This window comes from Myotis yumanensis, unplaced genomic scaffold (genome assembly GCF_028538775.1).
Source record: "Myotis yumanensis isolate MYYU_CA2020_CCGP unplaced genomic scaffold, mMyoYum1.0.hap1 SCAF_13, whole genome shotgun sequence".
Taxonomy (NCBI): Eukaryota; Metazoa; Chordata; class Mammalia; order Chiroptera; family Vespertilionidae; genus Myotis; species Myotis yumanensis.
In genome coordinates this window covers 1,678,823-1,699,628 of record NW_027223764.1, presented here as the reverse complement: position 1 = coordinate 1,699,628, position 20,806 = coordinate 1,678,823, and the positions used below count along the sequence as shown (strand labels likewise).

The following is a 20,806-nucleotide window of genomic DNA, read 5'->3' as shown; positions in this document are numbered from 1 at the left end:
CATCACCATTACCTTCATCACCATCACCACCTTCGTCATCACCACCAAAACCATCATCACCATCATCACCATCACAAACACCATGAACACCATCACCACCTTCATCACCACCACCACCACCACCAACACTATCACTACCTTCATCATCACCACCATCACCACCAAAACCATCATCACCTTCATCATTGCCATCACAAACACCATGAACACCATCACCATCTTCATCACCACCATCAATGCTATCACCATCACCATCTTCATCATCACTACCAACACCATCACCACCACCACCACCACCACCACCACCACCATCATCATCACTGTTACCACCATCACCACCACCATCACCATCATCACTATTATCACCATCACCACCGTCATCACCATCATCATCATCATTGAGCATGAAGAGCATGCGGGCACCTGGGCTTCGCCCGCCCGGGGCCTTTCACCTCTGCCTCCTCCCGTGGCACAGGCTCTTCCTGTGGGGGCGGTGCCATGTTCGTTGCTGCTTCCTTAGTGTTTATTCTAGGGACTAGGCAGCGCCTCCAGTGTCTTAACATGATCCTCTCCTTGACGATGTGACTAAGAATAGCGCGTTCTGGCTCAGTAGGGAGAAGGCGTCTGGCAGCTCATGATGTCGTCTGTACCTGTGGCTGATCATCTTGCTGAGGCGCTCGCTCTCGGTGCTATAAATACCTGCGTGGGTGCTGGGGCGCTGAGCGAGGAGCCTGGGTGAGGCAGCCTGAGCCCGCTCCCTCTCTGCTGCTCGCAGCTGCAGGGTCGTGGGCGGTGGCCTCCCTGAGCTCAGCTTGTTGTTCCCTGAGAAATGGGCCCGGGAATGCCCACCTCTGGAGGCGTCCTGAGCTGAAAGGTGTGCAGCGTGGCTCCTGGGAAGACAGGCGTCCAGCAGATGCTGTTCCTTCCGGGGCCCGAAGGCGTAGGCGTGAGGCGGCGTGAGGCCTGGGAAGGGGCCTGCCGCAGTCACACCGGCTCCGGGAGGGCAGCTGTTGGCCATGAATCCTGCCACCTCCCAGGCGGGCACTGTCCGTGGCCGGCCCTCCGACAGCTGTGGCAGCGAGGACTCTGGCAGTGCGTCTGGGCTGGCGTGTCCGAGTGAGTCTCTGCCATGGCTGGGATGTTGGCAGGCCTTGGTATGTGGTGGAGGAAAAGTATTTTGGGAGAAACAGCTGCTGACTCATTCACGTGGCGGCTGAGTAGGCCAGGATGGTGCTTCCTGCTTCCCGCCTGCTGCCTTCGAGGCCGGGACCCTGTGCCCGTCACCGTCTCTCCCCGTCCCCCCTCCTGGGTGGTCGGGTGGGTGGTCAGAGGGCACAAGAACAATGCAGAGGCCTCGGCCAAGATCCGTGTGCTGGTGTCCACTGAGATGACTGTATCTTCCTCAGGGCTTGGTTTCTGCTCCCACTTTTAAAAAAGATATATTTTCATTGATTCCAGAGAGGAAGGGAGAGGGAGAGAGGCACAGAAACATCAATGATGAGAGAGAATCACTGATCGGCTGCCTCCTGCACACCCCGCACTGGGGATCGAGCCCACAACCCGGGCCTGTGCCCTGACCAGGAATGGAACCCTGACCTCCTGGGTCACAGGTCGACGCTCAGCCACTGAGCCATGCCAGCCAGGCTCTGGCTCCCACTTTTGAGGACGAAGAGGTGTAGAAGGTTCTACCTGGAACCCGCAAATCTCAGAACTTGAAGGAATCTCAGTCCAGTCCTGTCACTGTGCATCTGGGGAAACTGAGGCCCACAGAGGCGAGGCCCTTGCCCAGGGTGAAGTAGTGAGGCCGTTGGTGATGACGGCGGCTAGTCCCTGGCTCTCCATTGCCTCTGCGCCTGCCCTGCCCACACTGGCCCGTCCCCAGTGGCCTGCAGCTGTCCCTGCGGGTTGGTGGGACCGGCCCTCAGCTCCCACGGGCTCCATCCTGGCTCCCGACCCTCTTGTTGTGACAGGTGCTTCCCCCTCGCCGATCTGTCCGGTGACACCACACGCTCCCGGGCAGCGTAGTCCCGGCCAGGACGGGTGCTAGGAGGAGCCCGGGCAGTGGGTGGCCAGTCAGGTCTGTGGTCTCCCCGGTGGTGGAGGCGGCTCCTGGGGTGGGGGTGGGGGGAGGGTGAGAGCCTTGTCCCCCGTGGCTCCGGATTCCCTTTCCCAGAGAGCCCGGGCCTCAGCCCATGACACGGTGTCCGCAGCTTCCTCCCGCGGCAGCCGCTTGCAGACAGTGAGGGCTCCCCCGGGCGCGGTGCCTTTCCAGCTCATCGGGCATTTCTGCAGGAGGAAGCCGGTTCCCTCCTGGCCTCGGCCCAGCCAGCGGCATCTCGGGCCAGAGGCGGAGCCCAGGCACTGCCCTCCCGCACCCTCCTTGTCGGGACCAGGAGGGCCTCGGGGTCCGAGTCTTCATCAGTCGCTGCGGGAATGGCAGCGTCTCAGAGAGATTGCAGGGTGCAGAGCTGTGTACGCGTGTGCACACATGTGTGTTTTGTGTGCACATGTGTGTATGTGGGGCATGCACACAGACATGCGCATGCACTTACATCCAAGGGGAAGAAGGCATGGGGGCCTCGGGAAGACGCCTGACGCTGCCTGCACCTCGGGTCCTGGATCGGGCTCCGTGCGGCTCTTTGTTCCTCTAGTTCAGCGGTTCTCAGCCTCGGCTGCACATTAGAAGCACCTGGGAATCTTTTAAAATCCTGATTCCTGGGCCGCATCTTCTGGAAATTCTGTTTCTTTGTTATGGGGTGAGGCCACAACATGAGTCACAAAGAAACAGAATTTCCGGAGGATGAGGCCCAGAAATCAGGATTTTAAAAAGATCCCCAGGTGCCAAAACCGGTTTGGCTCAGTGGATAGAGCGTCAGCCTGAGGACTGAAAGGTCCCAGGTTCGATTCCGGTCAAGGGCATGTACCTTGGTTGCGGGCACATCCCCGGTGGGACATGTGCAGGAGGCAGCTGATCGATGTTTCTCGCTCATCGATGTTTCTAACTCTCTCTCTCCCTTCCTCTCTGTAAAAAATCAATAAAATATATTTAAAAAAAAAAAAAAAAGATTCCCAGGTGATTCTAATGTGCAGCCAAGGTTGAGAACCACGACTCTAGTTGCTTTGCCTCCTCCTTGGCGCTTTGGCCTTTCCCCTGACACACCATTTATCACCTGGGGGTGGGCGCCAGGGAAAAGCCATAGATCCTGGCCTTTGCCCCTTGCTCCCATCTGGCTGAGGGCTGGGGCCGAGTGGGGTCAGCCGGGCACGCACCCCTCCCGCCTCTGGCCTGGCGCTGCCTGCCTGGCACCCTCTCCTCTCTGCACTCAGACGCCAGTCCTGGAGGCGGCCTGCGGGGCCACACCCCCTCCCTCCCTGTGGCCCCCGTGAATGTCGGAACCCCCAGCCAGATACTGCCCCCCACCCCCCGGTGTTGTGAGGTTCCGGGGGAAGCCCCCGCAGCTCCGGGAGGTGCTCGGTGAGCGTTGCCTGCTGTCAGCAGAGGCTCCCGGCTGCTAGGACACAGGAGCGAGCCCCCAGCCATGCCCGGCTCTTCCCGGGGCAGCCGAGGTTCCGGGGACGGCGGTGGGATTTACGGCAGCTCAGCCTGCGGTCGGTCGGAGATGTCAGGGTTGAGAGGGATTTAGGGCCACTCTGGCCCTCACTTTCCCGGGGGCCGTCCAGGAGCCAGGGGGCCCCCAGGCCTCGGCCTTGTGGTGGGATTTTTACCAGGGAGCAGGCGAGGGCTGCTGGGGGCTCTTGAGGGTAGAAATTCGGTTGGGTTTCCATCCTGAATACTGGCGTGTTTGTTTGTTCCTCGCCCAAGTATATTTTTTCATTGATTTTCAGAGAGAGTGGAAGAGAGAGGGAGAGACACATTGATTGGTTGCCTCCTGCATATGCAGGGGATCGAGCCTGCAACTGAGGTACACGCCCTTGGCCGGAACCAAATCCAAGGGCCAGGGCCATCCTGGCGTTTTTGCAGCAGCAAGGGGGGCACATGGGTGAGCCTCGGGCTGTGAGTCTGAGCTGGGTGCCCCCTGGGGCTTTGCCTGCCTCGGGGTGAGACGGAGCTGTTGGGAGAGGCCGTCCCCTAACGAGTCCCCCAGGCCCAGGGCACAGAACCCACACACGTCCCCCGCCACTCCCTGTGGCTCTTTGGGGGGGACAGCCGAGCCCAGAGAGTCGGAATGTGCCCAGGAATGTCCCGTCTCGCCCGTCGCCCTCGGGCATGTCCATGGCGCCTGCCCCCCAGGCACGCTGGGACACGCCAGGACACGCCGCTGAGCTGGGCTGGCGCCGCCTCCCCCGCCCTCGCGGGACGCTGGGGCCAGCAAGGCCAGTGCAGCCTCTGGCCCCCGCGTGCCTGGGTTGCTGCTCTCATGCCCGCTTCCAGGTGGGACCCGGCCGGGGTCAGCAGCCCTGCTTAGGCGGTTTCCACCTGGGGCCACTCGGGGGGCACAGCTGGGCCCCAGAAAATGGTGTTGACACCCCATCAAGGCAGGCCCTGTTTACAACCGCATTTCAGCCCATCGCAGCCCTGGAGGCGGTTCTAGTCCCCACTTCACAGATGGGGAAGGGGAAACCCAGGTTGCAGGAGCCCCGGAAACGCCGGCCCAGGGGCAGGGATTCTACCCAAGGCACCATTTTGGTGTGGAGAGCGGCCACAGCGTTCGGACAGGTTCAAGCTGGGACTAATGAGAGGGCACGGTCCTCTCCTGGCAAAGCCACGTGCAAGTCCCAGCACAGTTACAGCCAAAGGCTAAGGCTGTGAGCTTGACCTGATGGTCCGCACCTGTGGGCCCACGTGGCTGGGTGATGTGGCTGCGGGAGGGGCAGCAAGTAAACAAAGCTCGATCAGGTGCATGTGATTGAGTGGATTCGAAACCTCAAGAACGTTGTAAACATCTTGGCCACGCCCTTACTTTGCTCGTGGAATCTGCTATAAAATGAAGACTCGGCTCGCAGGCCGTGGCGCTGTCTGTCCATCAGAGAGCAGCGTTCCACCCAGCCCCAGCTTTCTTCTCTTGTCCGTCTCCTCCTTCCTTCACCGCCCCCCCCTCAGGCTCACCCATGGCCGTGCCGGCGTGGCACATTTCGGGCCCTCCGTTCGTGTCTCCAGGCGTCAGGGATGCCGAGAGCTGCTCTGTGTCTGAGCCCAGAGCCTCGCCCACAGGCCATGGTGGGACAGGGGCCCAGCATACAGGGTGGGGGCGGGGAGGCTCCAGGAGGGCTCTGTGGGGGTGGGGGTGGGGCGTTCTAGCTAGGCCGAAGGGGAGCGAGGTTCCTGAAGGGGTGACCCCGCAGGCAGAGGGCACCTCCAGGGGAGCACGGCGGGTCCAGCGGAGCCCGAGTGGCAGGAGTGGGCTGCCCGGCCTGGCCCTGGAGGAGGTGGTCTGCATGGAGCCTGGGGAAGACGCTGGGGCGGGGTGAGAAGCAGGTGAGGCGCTCGGAGGGCCCGTTGGGCCTGGAGCTCAGGACGGGGTGGCCTGAAGGGACCTTTCGGGCCATGGGGTGGGGGTAGGGTTCTGGTCGGATTGGGCGCCAGGCCTCAGGTCATGCCAGAGCTGCCGGACAGCAGCCTCCCAGGGCGGACAGACCCCAGGGCTCACTCGGATGGTGCTCCTGTTGGAGATGGGCCTGGGCGGCAGGACTGCCTGAGGACACCTGTGCGTGGCAGGCCGGAGCCAGCAGCCCGGCGTCCACGTCCCGTCGGCGTGGCGGGGATACAACCCTGGCCCGGGAGGGGGACTGTTGTCTCCCCCCCTTCCTGCCATCCCTTCTCAGCACAGAGGATGCAGGTGCCCAGAAGGGCCAGCATTGGCCTCAGGGCCCCCAGAGCTGTGCCGAGACCCTGTTTCTGTTGCGCCTGCGGGGCCTTCTTCGGGGGAGCTGTCACCCTTGGACCCCTGGCCTTGGACCAAGGCACAGAGCAGGGAGGGGGCGGATGGTGCGTGCCATGGCCAGCTTTGTAGCCAATGAGGAGCCCCTCTGGATTTGGGGAGGGGGGGTCCTTGGCACCACAGAAGTGAGGGCAGCCGGACACTTTGTCCTGACCCTCTGGGCCTCTTCTCAGGGCACCTACCTGGGCAGTCCCGGTGCCCTGTGGGTCGTCAAGGCTGGTCCAGTGAGTGGGGAAACCCCTCCTTTGGGAACTCCAGCCCATCCCTGCTCCCGAGCCTGCCCTCCCCCTCCCTTCTGGCTACAGCGACAGGGTGGGACTGGCAGGTGCTGGCTCCGGGAGTTAAGAGGGGCCAGGCTTAGCCTAGACGGGGTTGGGGGTGGGGGTGGCATGTGCTTCGGCAACTGAAAGGGGTGGCCTGTGAGGGGCGTGGAGACTGTTGGCTTCTGGAGTTTCTGTGCCGAGTCCTGTGTGAGCAGACGAGTCGGTCAGCTGTGGTTCCAGCGTTTGCCCGCCTTTACGATGGCATTTCCTTGTTCCCCCACCAAACAGAGGAAGTGCCGCGAACCTGAGCCTTTGAACTGCATCTCCGCTGCTCATCTCCTCCAGGTGGAGAAAGACGACAGGTGGGAACGGGCTCCGTGTTCACACGCCTGGGATTGGAGCCACCTGGCCCAAAGGCCACCGTCGCTGTGTCCCAACGTCCCCGTGGCCCCGGGCTCCCACGGTCCCCCAGCCCTTCTGACACGCGGGCGCCGCCTCCTCTCTCTCCCGAGGGCCCGAGCGGGGCTGGCAGCTGCGCCGAGGGGTGGGCGCAGCCTGTGTGCATGGCTGGACCTGGAGATGGGCCTTATTTGGGGGAAGCCGGGGTTTGGGGCACAGAGCAGCCCCCGCCTTGGGGCACTCATGAAGCCCACAGTGTTCCCCCAGGAGCTGAAGCCCAGACCGGCCCCAGGCAGGCGCCAGGCGGCCCAGGCCTCGCACACCCTGCCCAGCGGGACGGCCGCGGGGCCTCCCCTGACGGCCGCGAGCAGGGCCCGTCGCTGACCGCTGCAGGCTTGTGTGGGCGCCTGTGCAGCCCCTTCGCCGCTCACGTCGGCCCCTCTGTTCTCAGGCCCTGGGCTCACAGGACTCGGAGGCAGCTGGGGGATTAAGTGCAGGAACTCGGGGCGGCGGGGTATGTTGTCTGCACAGTTTTGCCAAGTGCCCTTTTAAAAACATAAACCTTGTTCTTGCCAATAAGGAGAGTAGGAAAGTCAAAAGAACTCCGCGTGGAGATGGAGGGGATCTGGGCGCAGTGAATCTTCCGCACGATGGGCTTGGGGCTTTATTAGCCAGTGGCGCAGATGAGAAACTGAGGCCCAGAAGGTTAGCGGTTTGCTGAGCTTCCCCGGAGGGTGCCGGGACTGGGCCCCTGCTCGGCTGGGCCAGCCTTTTGGAGGGGCCCCCCTCCCCAATCCAGGGCCCTCGGGAGCCCGGCCCACCGTCCAGAGGTCTGGTTGCTGGCTGCAATTTGGGGTGAGACGCTGCCCCATCCCCCCCCCCCCCCCCCCCCCCCGGCCTCAGCCTGCCGGTCCATAAAGGAGGTTATTCACTAGTTGGTGATTTGCTCGTTTTCCCAGAAAGGGTCCCCTTGCTCTGGCAGCTGGTGTCTGGACCAGGGACGAGGCTGCTGGGCGGGGCCGGGAGGCCCGGTGCTCTGCAGGCATCACCTGGTGCCCCGATGCAGTGCCCGGGCACCAGCGCCAGGAGCGGAACAAAGGCCAGTGCCCGCCCGGAGCCACCTCCGTGCCCGACCCCGCGCTCCAGCAGCGCCTTGGCGCCCTGCCAGCCCCTTTGTGCTCTGCCAGGTCCCCGGACTTAGGTAGGGGAACCCTGTCCAGGCCAGGCTGAGGGCGGCGGCACAGCCCCGTCGGGAGTGTGTGCTGGCCGCGCACCGCAGAGGCAAGAGTCGCCAGGAGCCCTTGGCGGCAGCCTCTGCACCTTCTGTGGCCGGGTAGACCCTCTGCCACCCGGGGCCGGGGCAGAGGCAGCAGGAGCCGCAGTGGCCTGTCCTGCCCACAGAGCCCCGGACACCCAGGGACTGTGCCACACAAGCCCAGCCATGCGGGGCTGCCAGAGGGTCCTTCCTTCCCGTGGGCTGACTGAGCACCTACTGTGCGCAGGCCCCTGGGCCAGGTGGTGGGCGCAGAGTCAGGCTGCAGCCAGCAGGGCGCATGGGGGCTCGGGTGGGGCTGGCTCCAGAGGCGGGTGCAGAGCTGAGTGTGCTGGGCGAGGAGAGGCGGCCGTGGAGCAGGCGCCCCATGGCCGTGCCTCTGCAGGAGCGGCTGGGCACGGTGGGGGGAGCGGGACTTCCTCATGGCCGCCAGCGCCGCCCTTCCCCCCACAGACACTTCCTGCTCCTCCCCCGCCCCTCCCCGCCGTGTGCACCTAGAACCCGTGACCTTGGGGAACCTCGAGTCTCCATTGCCAAATCGGGGTGCTCACGGGGCCCCAAAGGCTCCCCGAGGCAGCTTTCTCTTCTGCTCTCAGACCTCAGCCCCCTGGCTGCTGCTGCCTCACTCCCGAGGGTAAACGTTAATGAAGCGTTTCACAGAGACGCCCGGGCCGCCAGCGCCCTGGCCGGGTCACCCAGCACCTGAGAGCCCAGCCTCCGTGCGAAGTTCAGGTTTATCTAAGCGAGATTAAAGAGGCCCCATATTCTAGTTCTTCTCGCTCTTTTCTGAGGTAGAAAGAAACCACCCCAGGAAGCCACAGGCCTTGCCATGCTGGTCTCTGCCAGCTTCCAGCCTAATTAGGAACCTTCCAGGCGCGGCGTTCTCGGGCCTGGGTTCCCTGATGCTGGGAGTACTCTGTGTAGGCGTCTGTGTGGGAGGAAATGCCTGCGCTCGGCCGCAGCCCCCGGCCCAGCAGCTCCCTGCACGGCGGCTGTGGCTCCAGGAAGCGAAGGCCAGGCTGGTGGCTGATCTGACCCCCTGACTTTAGGTTGGGGTCGTTATACCCCAAATCTGTAACACAGAGATCGGCCAATTGGATTTTATTTATTTATTAGTCCTCATCTGAGGACATGTGAGGGAAGGGGGAGGGGAGAGAGAGAGAGAAACATCAATGATGTGAGAACAATATCCATCGGCCTCCTGCATGCCCCCTGCTGGGCATCGAGCCCTCATCCTGGCCTGTGCCCTGACCGGGAACCCACCGGCGGCCTTTGGGTGCACAGCACGACGCCCAACCCGCTGAGCTGCTCCGGCCGGGCCGTCAAATTGGACTTGAAAAGAGGGAGGTGCTCCCGGCAGGTCATTGGTTCCTGGAGACAGAGCCTGAGGGGGGTTCAGGGCCAAATGGGGAGGCTCTCAGACACTGGAGGGGGAGAGGGGAGTGGACAGGATGGGGGGCAGCCCTCAGCCCGACCTCACGGGGAGCCGTGTGTAGAGCCCCTTAGATGTCCCCCTAAGGCCCAGGACAGCTCTAGACCTCTGGCTGTGGGATTTCCCCCTCTTTCCCCCTCCACGCCCCCCGCTTTTGTCTTCAGGGCCCGGCACAGGGACCTCCCACCCAGAGGAGAGCACAGGACGAATATTGGCACAGAGCGGCCGGGTGGGGAAGGGGGTCACCCCCCCCCCCCCTGGCTGGGAAGACCCGGGGGCAGGTGGGGTGGGCTGACATGTGGCTGCAGCTGAGGCCTGGCTGGTCTCATGGGAAAGATCTGACTTTTGGGGGCTCCATTCCTAAGTCGCCCCAGACTGTAGGACTGGGTGCAACCATGTCTTCAGCCACTAGCCTGAGGCCCTACGGACAGTCCGAGCTGGGGTGGCTGGGCCGGCCTGTGCCCACCCACGTGGGCGGCCCTTCCCCAGGGCAGTGCTGGGAGCGGGGACTGGTCCCGATGCTGCCCTTTCACCCAGAGGATGCACTCATGTGGTGCTGAAGCTTTGCAGGCCCCCAGACACTTTTTAAAATTAAGTATATTTTTATTGATCTCAGAGAGAAACATCCATGATGAGAAAGTCATGGATCGGCTGCCTCCTGCACGCCCCACACTGGGGATGAGCCTGCAACCCGGGCCTGTGCCCCGACGGAATTGAACTGTGACCTCCTGGTTCCTAGGTCGATGCTCAACCACTGAGCCAGGCCGGAGGGGCCCTAGACATCCTTGAGGGCACACAGGCCTCCAGCAGCCCTGCAGCCTTCCTCCTGGGGAGCTGGGAGCTGGGCTTCCGGGCAGCGTCAGCTTCCAGGAGCGGCTGGGCTGGCCCCTGCCAGGGCGTGGTGGGCGCAGGGCAGCCGCAGGGCTGGCGTGGTATGCACTCTGGAGGACAGTGTGGGGGACACACTGCCCCATTGTGGCCGTCACATTCCTCCTGGCCAGCCGGAGGGGCGTGCCACCGCCCGGGCATTCCTCGGAGGAGGTGGGGAAGGGGCGTGCCACCGTCTGGGCATAATTGGAGGAGGCGGGCCTGGGTGTTTACTGCGGCTGAGTTTTGAGTCAACAAGGTTTCAAGGTGACCTCTGCTTTGCAGCCCAGGAGCAGGTGCCTGGGGACTGGTGGGGGTGGGGCGCCCTGAGGCTGACTCATGTACCAGCTGAACCTCGCAGCTTCTCGCCTGCTGCCGAGCAGGGACCCAGTGGGTCCAGAGCGCAGAGCAGTGGCCCTGGTACCCTCAGCCCCCCTCCTTGGGCAGGTTGGGGGGCTCATCTGAAGCCCTGGTGCCCCTTCCAGGCCAACCCGGGTCTGCAATGGCCCGGACGCTGTCCCGTGTGCCCTGAAGTCAGGCAGGACCACCCGGACAGCAGGGGAGGCGCACGCAGACCCAGGAGCTTCCTGTCCTGTTTGCACCCGCGCTCCCACCATGCTCCAGCTCCAGCTCCAGCGACGGTGGCGCCTGCTCAGCGTCAGCCTGCGGGGTGCAGGTGTGAGGCCCCGTGTCACCTCAGCGTCAGCCTGCGGGGTGCAGGTGTGAGGCCCCGTGTCACCTCAGCGTCAGCCTGCGGGGTAAAGGTGTGAGGCCCCATGTCACCTCAGCGTCAGCCTGCGGGGTGCAGGTGTGAGGCCCCGTGTCACCTCAGCGTCAGCCTGCGGGGTGCAGGTGTGAGGCCCCGTGTCACCTCAGCGTCAGCCTGCGGGGTGCAGGTGTGAGGCCCCGTGTCACCTCAGCGTCAGCCTGCGGGGTGCAGGTGTGAGGCCCCGTGTCACCTCAGCGTCAGCCTGCGGGGTGCAGGTGTGAGGCCCCGTGTCACCTCAGCGTCAGCCTGCGGGGCGCAGGTGTGAGGCCCCGTGTCACCTCAGCGTCAGCCTGCGGGGTGCAGGTGTGAGGCCCCGTTTCACCTGCTCAGCGTCAGCCTGCGGGGTAAAGGTGTGAGGCCCCGTGTCACCTGCTCAGCGTCAGCCTGCGGGGCGCAGGTGTGAGGCCCCGTGTCACCTCAGCGTCAGCCTGCGGGGCGCAAGTGTGAGGCCCCGTTTCACCTCAGCGTCAGCCTGCGGGGTGCAGGTGTGAGGCCCCGTGTCACCTGCTCAGCGTCAGCCTGCGGGGTGCAGGTGTGAGGCCCCGTGTCACCTGCTCAGCGTCAGCCTGCGGGGTGCAGGTGTGAGGCCCCGTGTCACCTCAGCGTCAGCCTGCGGGGTGCAGGTGTGAGGTCCTGTGTCCCCGTGACCATTCGCAGCCCTTTGGGCTGAGGTTCCTGGGGAGGGCTGAGGTCGGACGGTGTGATTTATAGCAGAGTCCCATCGCCATCTGTGGGGTCCCCCCCACTTCTGCGGGCGACACAGACCACTCAGTGGTGCTTCTGAGTGCCACGCGTCTCCTGGCCACGCTTGCTCAGGGCCTTGCTGCCTGGGCGGCTGGGGCGGTGGCCGGGGACACAGGCCGGTGTGGGGGTGAGTTCCCTGTCTGGGCTGGGCCCTCTTTCCTGCGTCCGACCCAGTTCTGTCCTGGCTCAGGTCTGGGCCAGTCGGGACAGTGGCTGGGAGGCAGAAGGGGCCTCAAAGACACCCCCTGCCCCCCCCCGCCCCCCCCGCTCCCCATCGCAGGCCTCTGGGGCTTCCGCCCACCCAGCCTCAGATTGTGTTCTGACCTGGGATCCTCTATTTTGCATGAGAAGCCGCCAGCGGCCTTCTGCCACGTGGGGGGAGGGCATATACTCTGTGTGGACTCAGCGGAAGGGGTGGGGGCTCGCTGAACCCCCCGTGGCCCAGGTCGGGGCTGCAGCCGGGCTCCTGTCTCACCTGGGCTGCCTCTGGGGTCTTGGAGGTCTAATCAGGGGCCCAGCCCTTCTCAATCCCAGTGCTTTTCTCCGGGGCACCCCCCCCCCCCAACCCCAGGCTTCACCTTTCTGGTTAATCAGAAGATTCTAAGCCACCAGAACAGTGTCCTCCGTGGCGCTCAGAAACAAGGCACTTCCCAGGAGAGGCCTTTTATTTCCTGTTCCCTGAGGCAGCCAGCTTGCCGGGACAGCGGTGGTCAGCTTCCGTTCGAGGGACACAGACGTGGGCTGTGAGAGGACTGGCCCTCGGGAGGCCTGTGGTCTCGTGGGCGGCGTGTGGTGCGCAGGTCCGGCCCGCACCTCTCCCGTGGTCCCTGGAAGGCCTGCCCTGCTCTGGTCCTGGGAGGGCCTCCGGCCGGGCGCGCCCCTGGCTGGCAGCCCTCTGCTGGGAAAACCGACGTCTGACTCGGCCACGTGTGCGCCATGCGGCCCTGCCCCCTGGGGTGGCATTCAGGCTGTGCCCGCTGCGCAGGCAGGTCCCGCACAGAGGCAGCAGTGGGTGGGGGAACGGGGTTCTTTTTAAACTCGGGAAGCAAATGAGCTGTGAAAATGCGGGGCCCTTTTTAAAGACTTCTGGATTTCAAGATGGCAAAAGCAGAGCATTCTCCACACCTGGGGTCCCTCTGAGCCGGCCCACCAGGCCAGCCCTGTACCAGGAGCTCTCGTCAGCCGCGCCCTCTTGCTGGGGCCTCTGACAGAGGAGGCAGCCGGCCTGGGGGCGCTAAGGGGTCTGCCCGAGGCCCTCCTGCTGAGCCCTGTGGCGCCCCTGAGTGCTGTCGGAGGCCTGGAGCCTCCTCCCGGAGCGCCAGCATCTCGGCATCTCAGGCAGGTCCGGTTCCCGTGGAAACCAGCTCGCTGCTGGCTGGTGTCACCCAGCCCAGGCCGGGCATCAGCTCAGCCTTCCGCCCCCCCATCTCTGATCTGGGCCAGTGGGTGGGGTGGGCATTGTGCCCCTTTGTGCAGCAGCGCAGCTGGCGCGTTTCCATTTGCGTCAGTAGATTCACTGCGGAATGTTCTTCCAGTGGCTCAAGAGCCTCCCTGTGTGCAAGGCCTGCTTGGTTTGGGTGACTGTCCTCTCGGCTGAACCGTGTGGGAGGCTTCGTCCTGGGGCTGGAGCTGTGCACGCACCCGAAGGAGTTTTCTCCAGACAAAACCCTAGACGTGGGGTTGCCCAAAGGCATCGGGCTCCTTTTGATCAGGTCACCCTTCGGAAGGTGCCCGAGGGCTCGGAGCCTGCCCTGCGGCCTCCCCAGAGGTGGGTGCTGCCAAGCCTGTGCCCTTTCCCCTTTGCCACTTTGTAGGGGACTCACTGAATTTTGTGTTTGTTTTTTTTTTAAATGTGTTTTTAATTATTTCAGAGAGGAAGGGAGAGGGAGAGAGAGAAACCTCTATGATGAGAGAGAATCACGGATCGGCTGCCTCCTGCACACCCCCTACTGGGGATGGAGCCCACAACCCGGGCCTGTGCCCTGACCGGGAATCGAAGCCGGACCTCCTGGGTCACAGGTCGACGCCCAGCCCCTGCGCCCCGCGGCCGGGCTCTCGCATCTCAGCAGGGTACTGTGGGCCAGCATGTCTTCCCGAGTGAGTGCCCGACGGCCCCTTCTCCTTCCAGACGATGGAGGAGCCCAGGATTTGGGGGGTCTGCCCCCGCCTGGCGGGCATGGGCCTGGCTTGGGGCGCCGAGGTCCTTGGGTTCCGGGAGGGGGCGTGACCCTTGGTAACCTGTGTGTGTTTCGCCCACAGAACTGCCAGACCTTCAGCAGCCTGAGCTGCCTGAGCTCCGGGATGGAGGACCGCGGCCCCCGCAGCCCCTTCGCCCTCCACGTCGGCAGCACCAGGTCCTGGGCCGCCCTGTTCTCCGCCTCCGCCTCCGGGCCCGGGGGCAGGACCCCCGCCGGGACCCCGGTGCCCGAGCCTCTCGCCCCCTCCTTTGATGACCTGGCCTGCAAGGAGGAGCTGTGCTGGGAGGAGGCGGAGGGCTGCGCCCCGGACGAGGGCTGTGGCAGGCGGGGGGAGCCTGCCCCTGCCTGGCGGGACCGGGTGGCCGAGAGCAGCCCCTGCTCCCTGGACGGCGAGTTGGATATTGAACAAATAGAGAATAACTGAGGCCCGGCCCGGGCAGGTGGCGCACCAGGATCCACGGCCTCCCTCTGGGCACCGGCAGGCGCTTGAAGCGGGAGCCCCACTCCTGGGCCTGAGAAAGCATCCGGGAAGGAGTCCGGTCCCCGGGAGCGCGCCCCCTCCTCCCGCAGAGCTCCCGGCCCAGGGCGCCCACCCGGCCACCCGTGCAGCGGAACGGAGCCCGGCCCTGCTCAGCGCAGCCGCGGGCCACAGAACTGCTGTGGGTTTGGGTCTCCCCGCCTTTTCCTCGTGGGACGTGGGCCCCACGCATCCCAGGCGCCTGCCGGGCACGCATCCCCGCTCTGCCTGCTGCCCTGGCCGGGGTTCGACCCTTCAGGGCTTGTTGGGGCCTCAGGCCCATCCGAGGGTGTCGGGTCCTTCTAGGCCTCCTGCTCAGGTTCCGTGGGGGGTCGCCCCCAGCTTCTTTCACTCAGTCTTACTCTGTGCCTTGCCTCCGGGCCCCGCCTCAGGCCAGAAGGTTCCAGAGGCGCTTCCTTCTGCAGCAGCACCAGACCCGAGTGGCCTTAATTCCGAGTGAGAGACAGAGGCCCGGGGCCGGGGGGCCCTCCCCGTCTGAACTCTCGGGGGCCAGGGAACAACTTGGGGTGCTTGTCAGAGGCCGTCTATGTGGGGCAGACATGGGGTGAGGAGACAGACCCGCTTACCTCCCCCGTGTGTGGCCAGCCCGGCCCCGTGCAGGGTTGGCAGGGGGCAGCCGTTCCCCGTGCCACCCGGTCACTGAGGGATGGGCTTAGTTGATTCCGGGAGCGGAGAGATGGCACCATGGAAGGGCAACCTCTTGAAAATGTCCTCAGGAGGCGGGAGGGTGAGCAGGTGCACACGCCAGGCCTGTGCCCAGGTCGGTGCGGGTGTCACTGGCCGCTCCGGGGCCCTGTGCCCAGGTCAGGGTGCGGGTGTCACTGGCCGCTCTGGGGCCCTGTGCCCAGGTCAGGGTGCGGGTGTCACTGGCCGCTCCGGGGCCCTGTGCCCAGGTCAGGGTGCGGGTGTCACTGGCTGCTCCAGGGCCTGGTCGAGGGCCTGCACAGCCCCCTGTGGAATTCCAGGCGCATGCTCGGTGGTGGCGGGCATTCCCTGGGGGCTTTAATCAGGGCCCCCCGTGCTCAGCAGTGGGAGCGGAGTGTGTTCATTGCCGCCTCCTTGCCCAGCCCCACTGTAGGCACAGAGCTCGAGGCACACACGCAACCCCCCTCTCCCAGGCCCCCCACGCTCCACCTGCCCTGCTCCATCCGCCCTGCTCCTCGCACCCTGGCAGCCCTGGCAGCAGTGGTGAGGAGCCTGCCCCGAGCCTTCACTCTGCCGCCCCGGCTCGGCCCGGCAGCAGAAGACGGACCGCGTGGCTGTTGGAATTGGGCTTGGTGACCTCTGCACCTTCCGCACACAATAGCCACTGGGGGGCTGCTGAGCTGTGGCTCCTCCCAGACAGTAACAGTTTGGTCACTGCTCGCTCTCTGCCAGCAGCCCTGCCTCCCTCCTGCCCGTTCACACCAAAGGCTCGCACCTTCCTGAGGACAGGTCCCACGGAAGCTCTCCTTAAACCTGCACTTTTACATCAAAAGGGGTGGCTTTTTCTACAAATCGGCAGAGGCCGCTTGCAGAAAACCCAGCCGTGGCCGTGGGGATGGTGTTGAGGTCCCCGTTGATGGGCGTGGGGGCGGGCACTGGGCGGGGCCCTGGGCGCCAACCAGCTTCGCCCGAGTGGCTCCCACCCAAGGCATGTCCCCTCGGGGCCATCGAGCATATCTCGCCCGTCCCCACTGGCGGCTTGTGGAGGGCACGTGTTAGCGGTGACAGAGGAGCTGCATTCAGAGGCCGCGTGCTCCCTGTGCTCAGCAGCCCGGGTGGGAGGCACTGGGATTCGGCTGCCGCCAAGAAGAGAGGCCACAGGGGGCCATGGCCTCTAAGGCAGGCCCTCCTGGGAAGGAGCAGGGCCGTCTCCCGGTCCACACTGCAGGCGCCCACAGCGAGGGGGGCTGAGCCAGGACGGCCTGGGCTGTGGCCCCACATGCCTTTCCTCGGGCGAAGGGGAGAGCCACGTGGTGGGGGGTGTCCCAGGGCTGCGGTGCAGGTGGCCTCAGACCCATCCTCCCCTCCTGCCCCTGCGGGTCCCGTCCACCAGCCCCCCGCCCCCCCAGGGCACTGTCGGAAAGGGGGACTCCAGCCCCGCAGGGCTTGGCCCTCTCCTGTCTCCCAGCCCCTCTGGGCTGTGCTGCCCCGGAAGCTCCTCGGCCACAGCCACGCCCACACCACAGCAGCGAGGGGAGGGGACAGCCTGGGGCTGGTTGTATAGTTGTCCTTTGGTTGGAGAGGGCAGCCTTCTAGAAGGTTCTGCCACGCTGCCCGGAGAGGCCCATCTGGTCTTGGAGGGAGGCTCCCTCTGACCCGTGTTGACTGTCCCCAGGGGCCGGGGGCAGGCTGGCGGCTCGCCTGCCGGAGCCTCACTAGTTAGGGTCCTGCCTCATGGCCGATGCCCATGAATTGCTCTGAGGGGGCGGGAGGACATCACAGCCAGGAGGGAGGGCGGGGCCGCCGGGTCCTGCAGAACAAGGGCCGGGTCGTGGCTCTGGGGGATGGGTGGGGAGGAGAGACCCCCCCTCACGTGGCCCCTCACCCCAAAGGAGCACCCTCCCCAGCCGCCGGGCTCCCAGGCCCCGGATGGCGGTGAAACCTGCCCACCCCAGGGCGTGGGGCAGGGTGCTGCTGGCCTCACCGTTTACATGCCACAACCGCTTGCCTTACTCCCGGTGGCCGGGCCCAGGGCCCACGGCACGCACGGCCTCCCGGCCACAGGGCTTGTTCTGACCACACGCAGATTTCCATTCTCAGAAAGCCTTACTTTTCAACGAGATTTTTGTAGCAGGAAAGTTTTGTGAATTTGTTTGCCGGAAGAAAATGTCAATAAAGGAGAAGCCACGTGATCAAACCAAACCTAACGTTTGAATGGGTGTCGCTGTGCAGAGTCTGGCTTCCCACCCGCCGGTGCTGCCCAGGGGCCGTCGGGCACTGCCTGTCGCAGCAGCCTCCCCGGCATCGACCCCCACAGCCCCCTCCCGGGCGGCCCTGCCACAGATCGGGCGCAGCGGCCCCTGTCCTGCGCCTCCGCCTCTGCTCAGGTTAATGGTGTGCCCTCTGGCCTTGGGGCTGGTCACCTAAGGGATGGCCGCTCGGGCGGTGTGCCCGGGGCGTGAGCAGTCCCTGCAGACACCGGGCTGTGGCGGCCCTGCCTGGCCCGTGGGTGCGGCCCATGGGCTGCCTCTTGCCACAGTCACACAGTTGCTCAAACCCCTCCCACTGGCGCCAGCACAGAAAACCAGGCCTCCTTAAAGAGAACAAGACAAAAGAAGTCCCAGGCCACAGCGGAGACTGGAGCCTGACCTCCTAGCACAGTCTCTCCGGCAAATGGTGGTGTCAGTGTGTGGGGGTGTTCTGGGGGCTCGGGGACGGAGTGAGCCTGTTTCTGGGGCTGTGGCGTCTTTTCCCGAAACTCCAGGCAGGGTGGCGGCCCGGGCGGGTGGGGTCTGGCCACCTCCGCCCCCGCAGCTGTCCCCCCTCCCCACGGGCCACGCTGTCTTGCACTAGAGCCCTCTAGTCTCAGGAATTCGCTTGTTACTTTTACTGTGTAAATAAAGCTTCCTGGTTTAATATCTAACCGCCAGGAGCTGTCTGTCTGGTTTCTGTTGGGCGTGGCTAACCGGAGGGTCCCCCCCCACCCCCGGCCGGGGCAGGGCCTGGACCCTCTGTCACCTCCGAGCCTCGGGGCCCGTCTGTGAAATGGGGACACTGTTGGGAGCTGGAATACGGGGCTTTGTGAGGGACCCCGAGGGGGAGGCGGGCCGTGGAGAGGCTCACTTCATTGCACAACCCGTTTCCACCGTCTGACCACAGGGCTGTGCCTAGAACATGGACGTCCTGAGGGGCCTGTTCCCCCTCAGTCTGTTAAATGAAAGGGCTGGGCAGGGGAGGAGTCCAGAGCCTGGCCCTCCGCTGTTCAGGAGTTCAAGCCACCCTCCCCTCCCCCCCTCCCCGCCCTCAGCAGCCAAAGCTCAAGTCGCCACCGGCCGGGTGGTTTATTTCATGGTTAGTGTCCTGCACGCAGTGGGCGCGATGCTCGAGTCTATGGAGTTACGGCTCCAGGAAGTGCCCTCTGCCTGCAGCCCATCCCAGCGGCGACCATTCTCGCTCTGTAGCACGTGGGCCTCCGAAGCAGGTCGCCAACCTTTCGGACCTCCCGGACACGGGGGTCCGCGGCCCACCGGTTGGCGAGCGCTGCTCCAAAGGCCCCTGGGAGCTGCCCCAGCTTTGGGCTCCACAGGTGACTTGTGGGGACAGGACAGTGTGCTGCGTTAGGTGTGTGTGGGGGGCAGGGGGGTGCTGTGTGGCCACTCTGAGTCCGGGCGGGGGCGGGGGGGGCAGTGCCCGGGAGGCTGGCTCAGCTGGGGCTGCGTGGGCCGCGGGAAGGCCCGTGTCCTCCAGACTCCGCGCTAAAAGGCCAGGAAGGTTGGATAACGAGGCCGGGACCTGCCTGGGGCCCAGGTGGAGGAGCATCTACAGGAGCCGGTGCCCCTGGAGAGCACGTGCACTCGGGTGTCCCTGTATTCCCGGGGTACCCCCAGCTCCTGCCCGGGGGTTTTTCTTCTCTGGAGGCCTATCCCACTCTCCTGGCTTCACAGGGCTGCGTGGGCAGGGAGCAGGCCACCGGGGAGGGGACGGGGAGGGAGAGAGGAAGGGCCGGTCGCCCACACCGTCTGGCTGGGCCCCTGGCCTGCCTGTGGGGGGCGAGGGCAGAGCCTGGGTTGGTCCGGGCACTGGGTGCATGGGTGGGTGGTGGCAGGGGGCTGGGGACCTTCCCCGAAGGCCCGTCACTTGTCCGCATGCAGCAGCAGCAGGTCCACGGCCTCCTCGAGGTTGTCCACGTACCCGTCAGCCTTCACTTCGGGATGGTGCTCGTCGCTGGGCCTGGGGGGGCAGAGGCGGTCAGTCAGGCCGCACGGGGGCCCAGCTGGCAGTGCGGCAGGGCAAGCTCTCTGGCGGGCCAGAGGTCAGGGCTCAAAGCAGAACAGAACCTCCCCCAGCAAATACCTGACCCGGTTCATCGTCACGTCCCTGGCACCTGCCCCAGGATCCCCTCCTTGGGCCCCTCCGGGGCCTCAGGCCGGCGCTACTGTCCATCAAAGGAATGCAACCCCAAGAGGGCAGGAGAATCTGCCCAGAAAAGAGGATGCCTTGTGGCCCTGGCCGGTGTTGCTCAGTGGATAGAGTGTCAGCCTGCAGAATGAAGGATCCGGGGTTCGATTCCAGTCGGGGCCACATGCCTGGGTTGCAGGCTCGATCCCCAGTAGGGGGCGTGCAGGAGGCAGCCGATCAGTGATTTTCTCTCATCATTGATGATTCTCTCTCTCTCTCCCTCTCCTTCATCTCTCGGAAATCAATAAAAATATATTAAAAAAAAAAAAAAGCCATGTTGTGATGAGATTCTGGCCAGCCCCCTCTGCACACGGTACTAGCCGAACGGCATACGTGGCTAATTATGTTTAATTACATGTCATTTAAATTCAAGATCCATTAAAAGAAAGGCTGCATTAGCAGCCGGCGGTGTTTGCCGACACAGGAAATGCGGACTTTATGTCTTCACTACACGACGTTGCTGAGGGCGCGGGGGACCGGGTGCGTGGAGGTACTCGCCTGGCCCCGCCCGCCCCGAAGGCCCAGCGCCCCTCCATGCCAGCCAGTGGCCTGTGGCTCGTGGGGCCTCCGTCCCGCACACTGTGGGGGCTGAACCACAAAACCCAGCGAAGCTGTGCCCCTGGCAGTGGGCGCAGAGCAGAGGGTGCACGTGTGGGCTGTGGGGGCCTGGGGTGCGGGCGAAGGTCCCTGGTTGGGGGCGGGTGGGCCGCACACACCCCCCCAGGACGAGGGACAGCTGCGCCTGGCCCCACGTGTGCTCACAGCCCCGTGGCGGGGCATCCGACGCGTCCACGCGAGATGAGGACACGGACACAGGGCTGGAACCTGCCGAGCCACGGCAGGGAGCGCGGAGCTGGGGCTCCATCCTGCGCGGCTGGCTTTGCGCTCATTTTAGCGGTCCTTCCCTTGGCGCCTGGGACACGGTCTACGCCTGGGCGCCACCGAGGTGCTGGTGACCTCGGCCAGACCGAGCGCCTGTGGGCCGGGCGCCCCTCACCCTGCAGGCTCCAGGACAGAGGTGGCCCGGGGGTGCTGGCCAGTGCAGTGAGGACGCTCGGTGTTTGTGGAAAACCCACGAGGAAATAAATGAAAGGAAAGGCACGGACCCCCATGAGGCGCTGAGAGCTGCCCGGGCAGAACCTGGAGACACCGGACTCCTCGTCTGGGCCTCACGGTGGCCAGCGCCCGGGCCAGGCCTGAGCAGGGGCCACTCCACCCAGGCCCAGGCCTGGGCAGGGGAGCCGGGCCGGCCGAGGAGGGACTTCCTGTGGACCCTGGCACCCGCCCAGGCGCTCTGCCCGGAGGGAGGAAGTGGCTGTT

The 20,806-nt window shown here is 64.9% G+C and overlaps 2 protein-coding genes across 8 annotated transcripts in view; one reads left to right on the top strand and one right to left on the bottom strand.

The window, feature by feature from the left end:
* The window catches only part of FAM53B (family with sequence similarity 53 member B), an 83,580-nt gene extending 65,629 nt beyond the window's left edge, over window positions 1-17,951 (top strand). For all 7 annotated transcript variants that reach the window (XM_070432060.1, XM_070432061.1, XM_070432062.1 and 4 more), the window contains one exon: window positions 13,907-17,951. In XM_070432060.1, coding sequence (XP_070288161.1) covers window positions 13,907-14,269 — 363 coding nt within the window. In that variant the 3' untranslated portion in view covers window positions 14,270-17,951. The remainder of the gene's footprint in view (window positions 1-13,906) is intronic.
* Window positions 17,952-18,345: 394 nt separating this feature from the next.
* LHPP (phospholysine phosphohistidine inorganic pyrophosphate phosphatase) overlaps window positions 18,346-20,806 on the bottom strand; it is a 36,354-nt gene continuing 33,893 nt past the window's right edge. Inside the window, exon 7 of the mRNA XM_070432068.1 lies at window positions 18,346-19,258. Within this exon, the coding sequence (XP_070288169.1) occupies window positions 19,162-19,258 (97 nt within the window). The 3' untranslated portion in view covers window positions 18,346-19,161. The remainder of the gene's footprint in view (window positions 19,259-20,806) is intronic.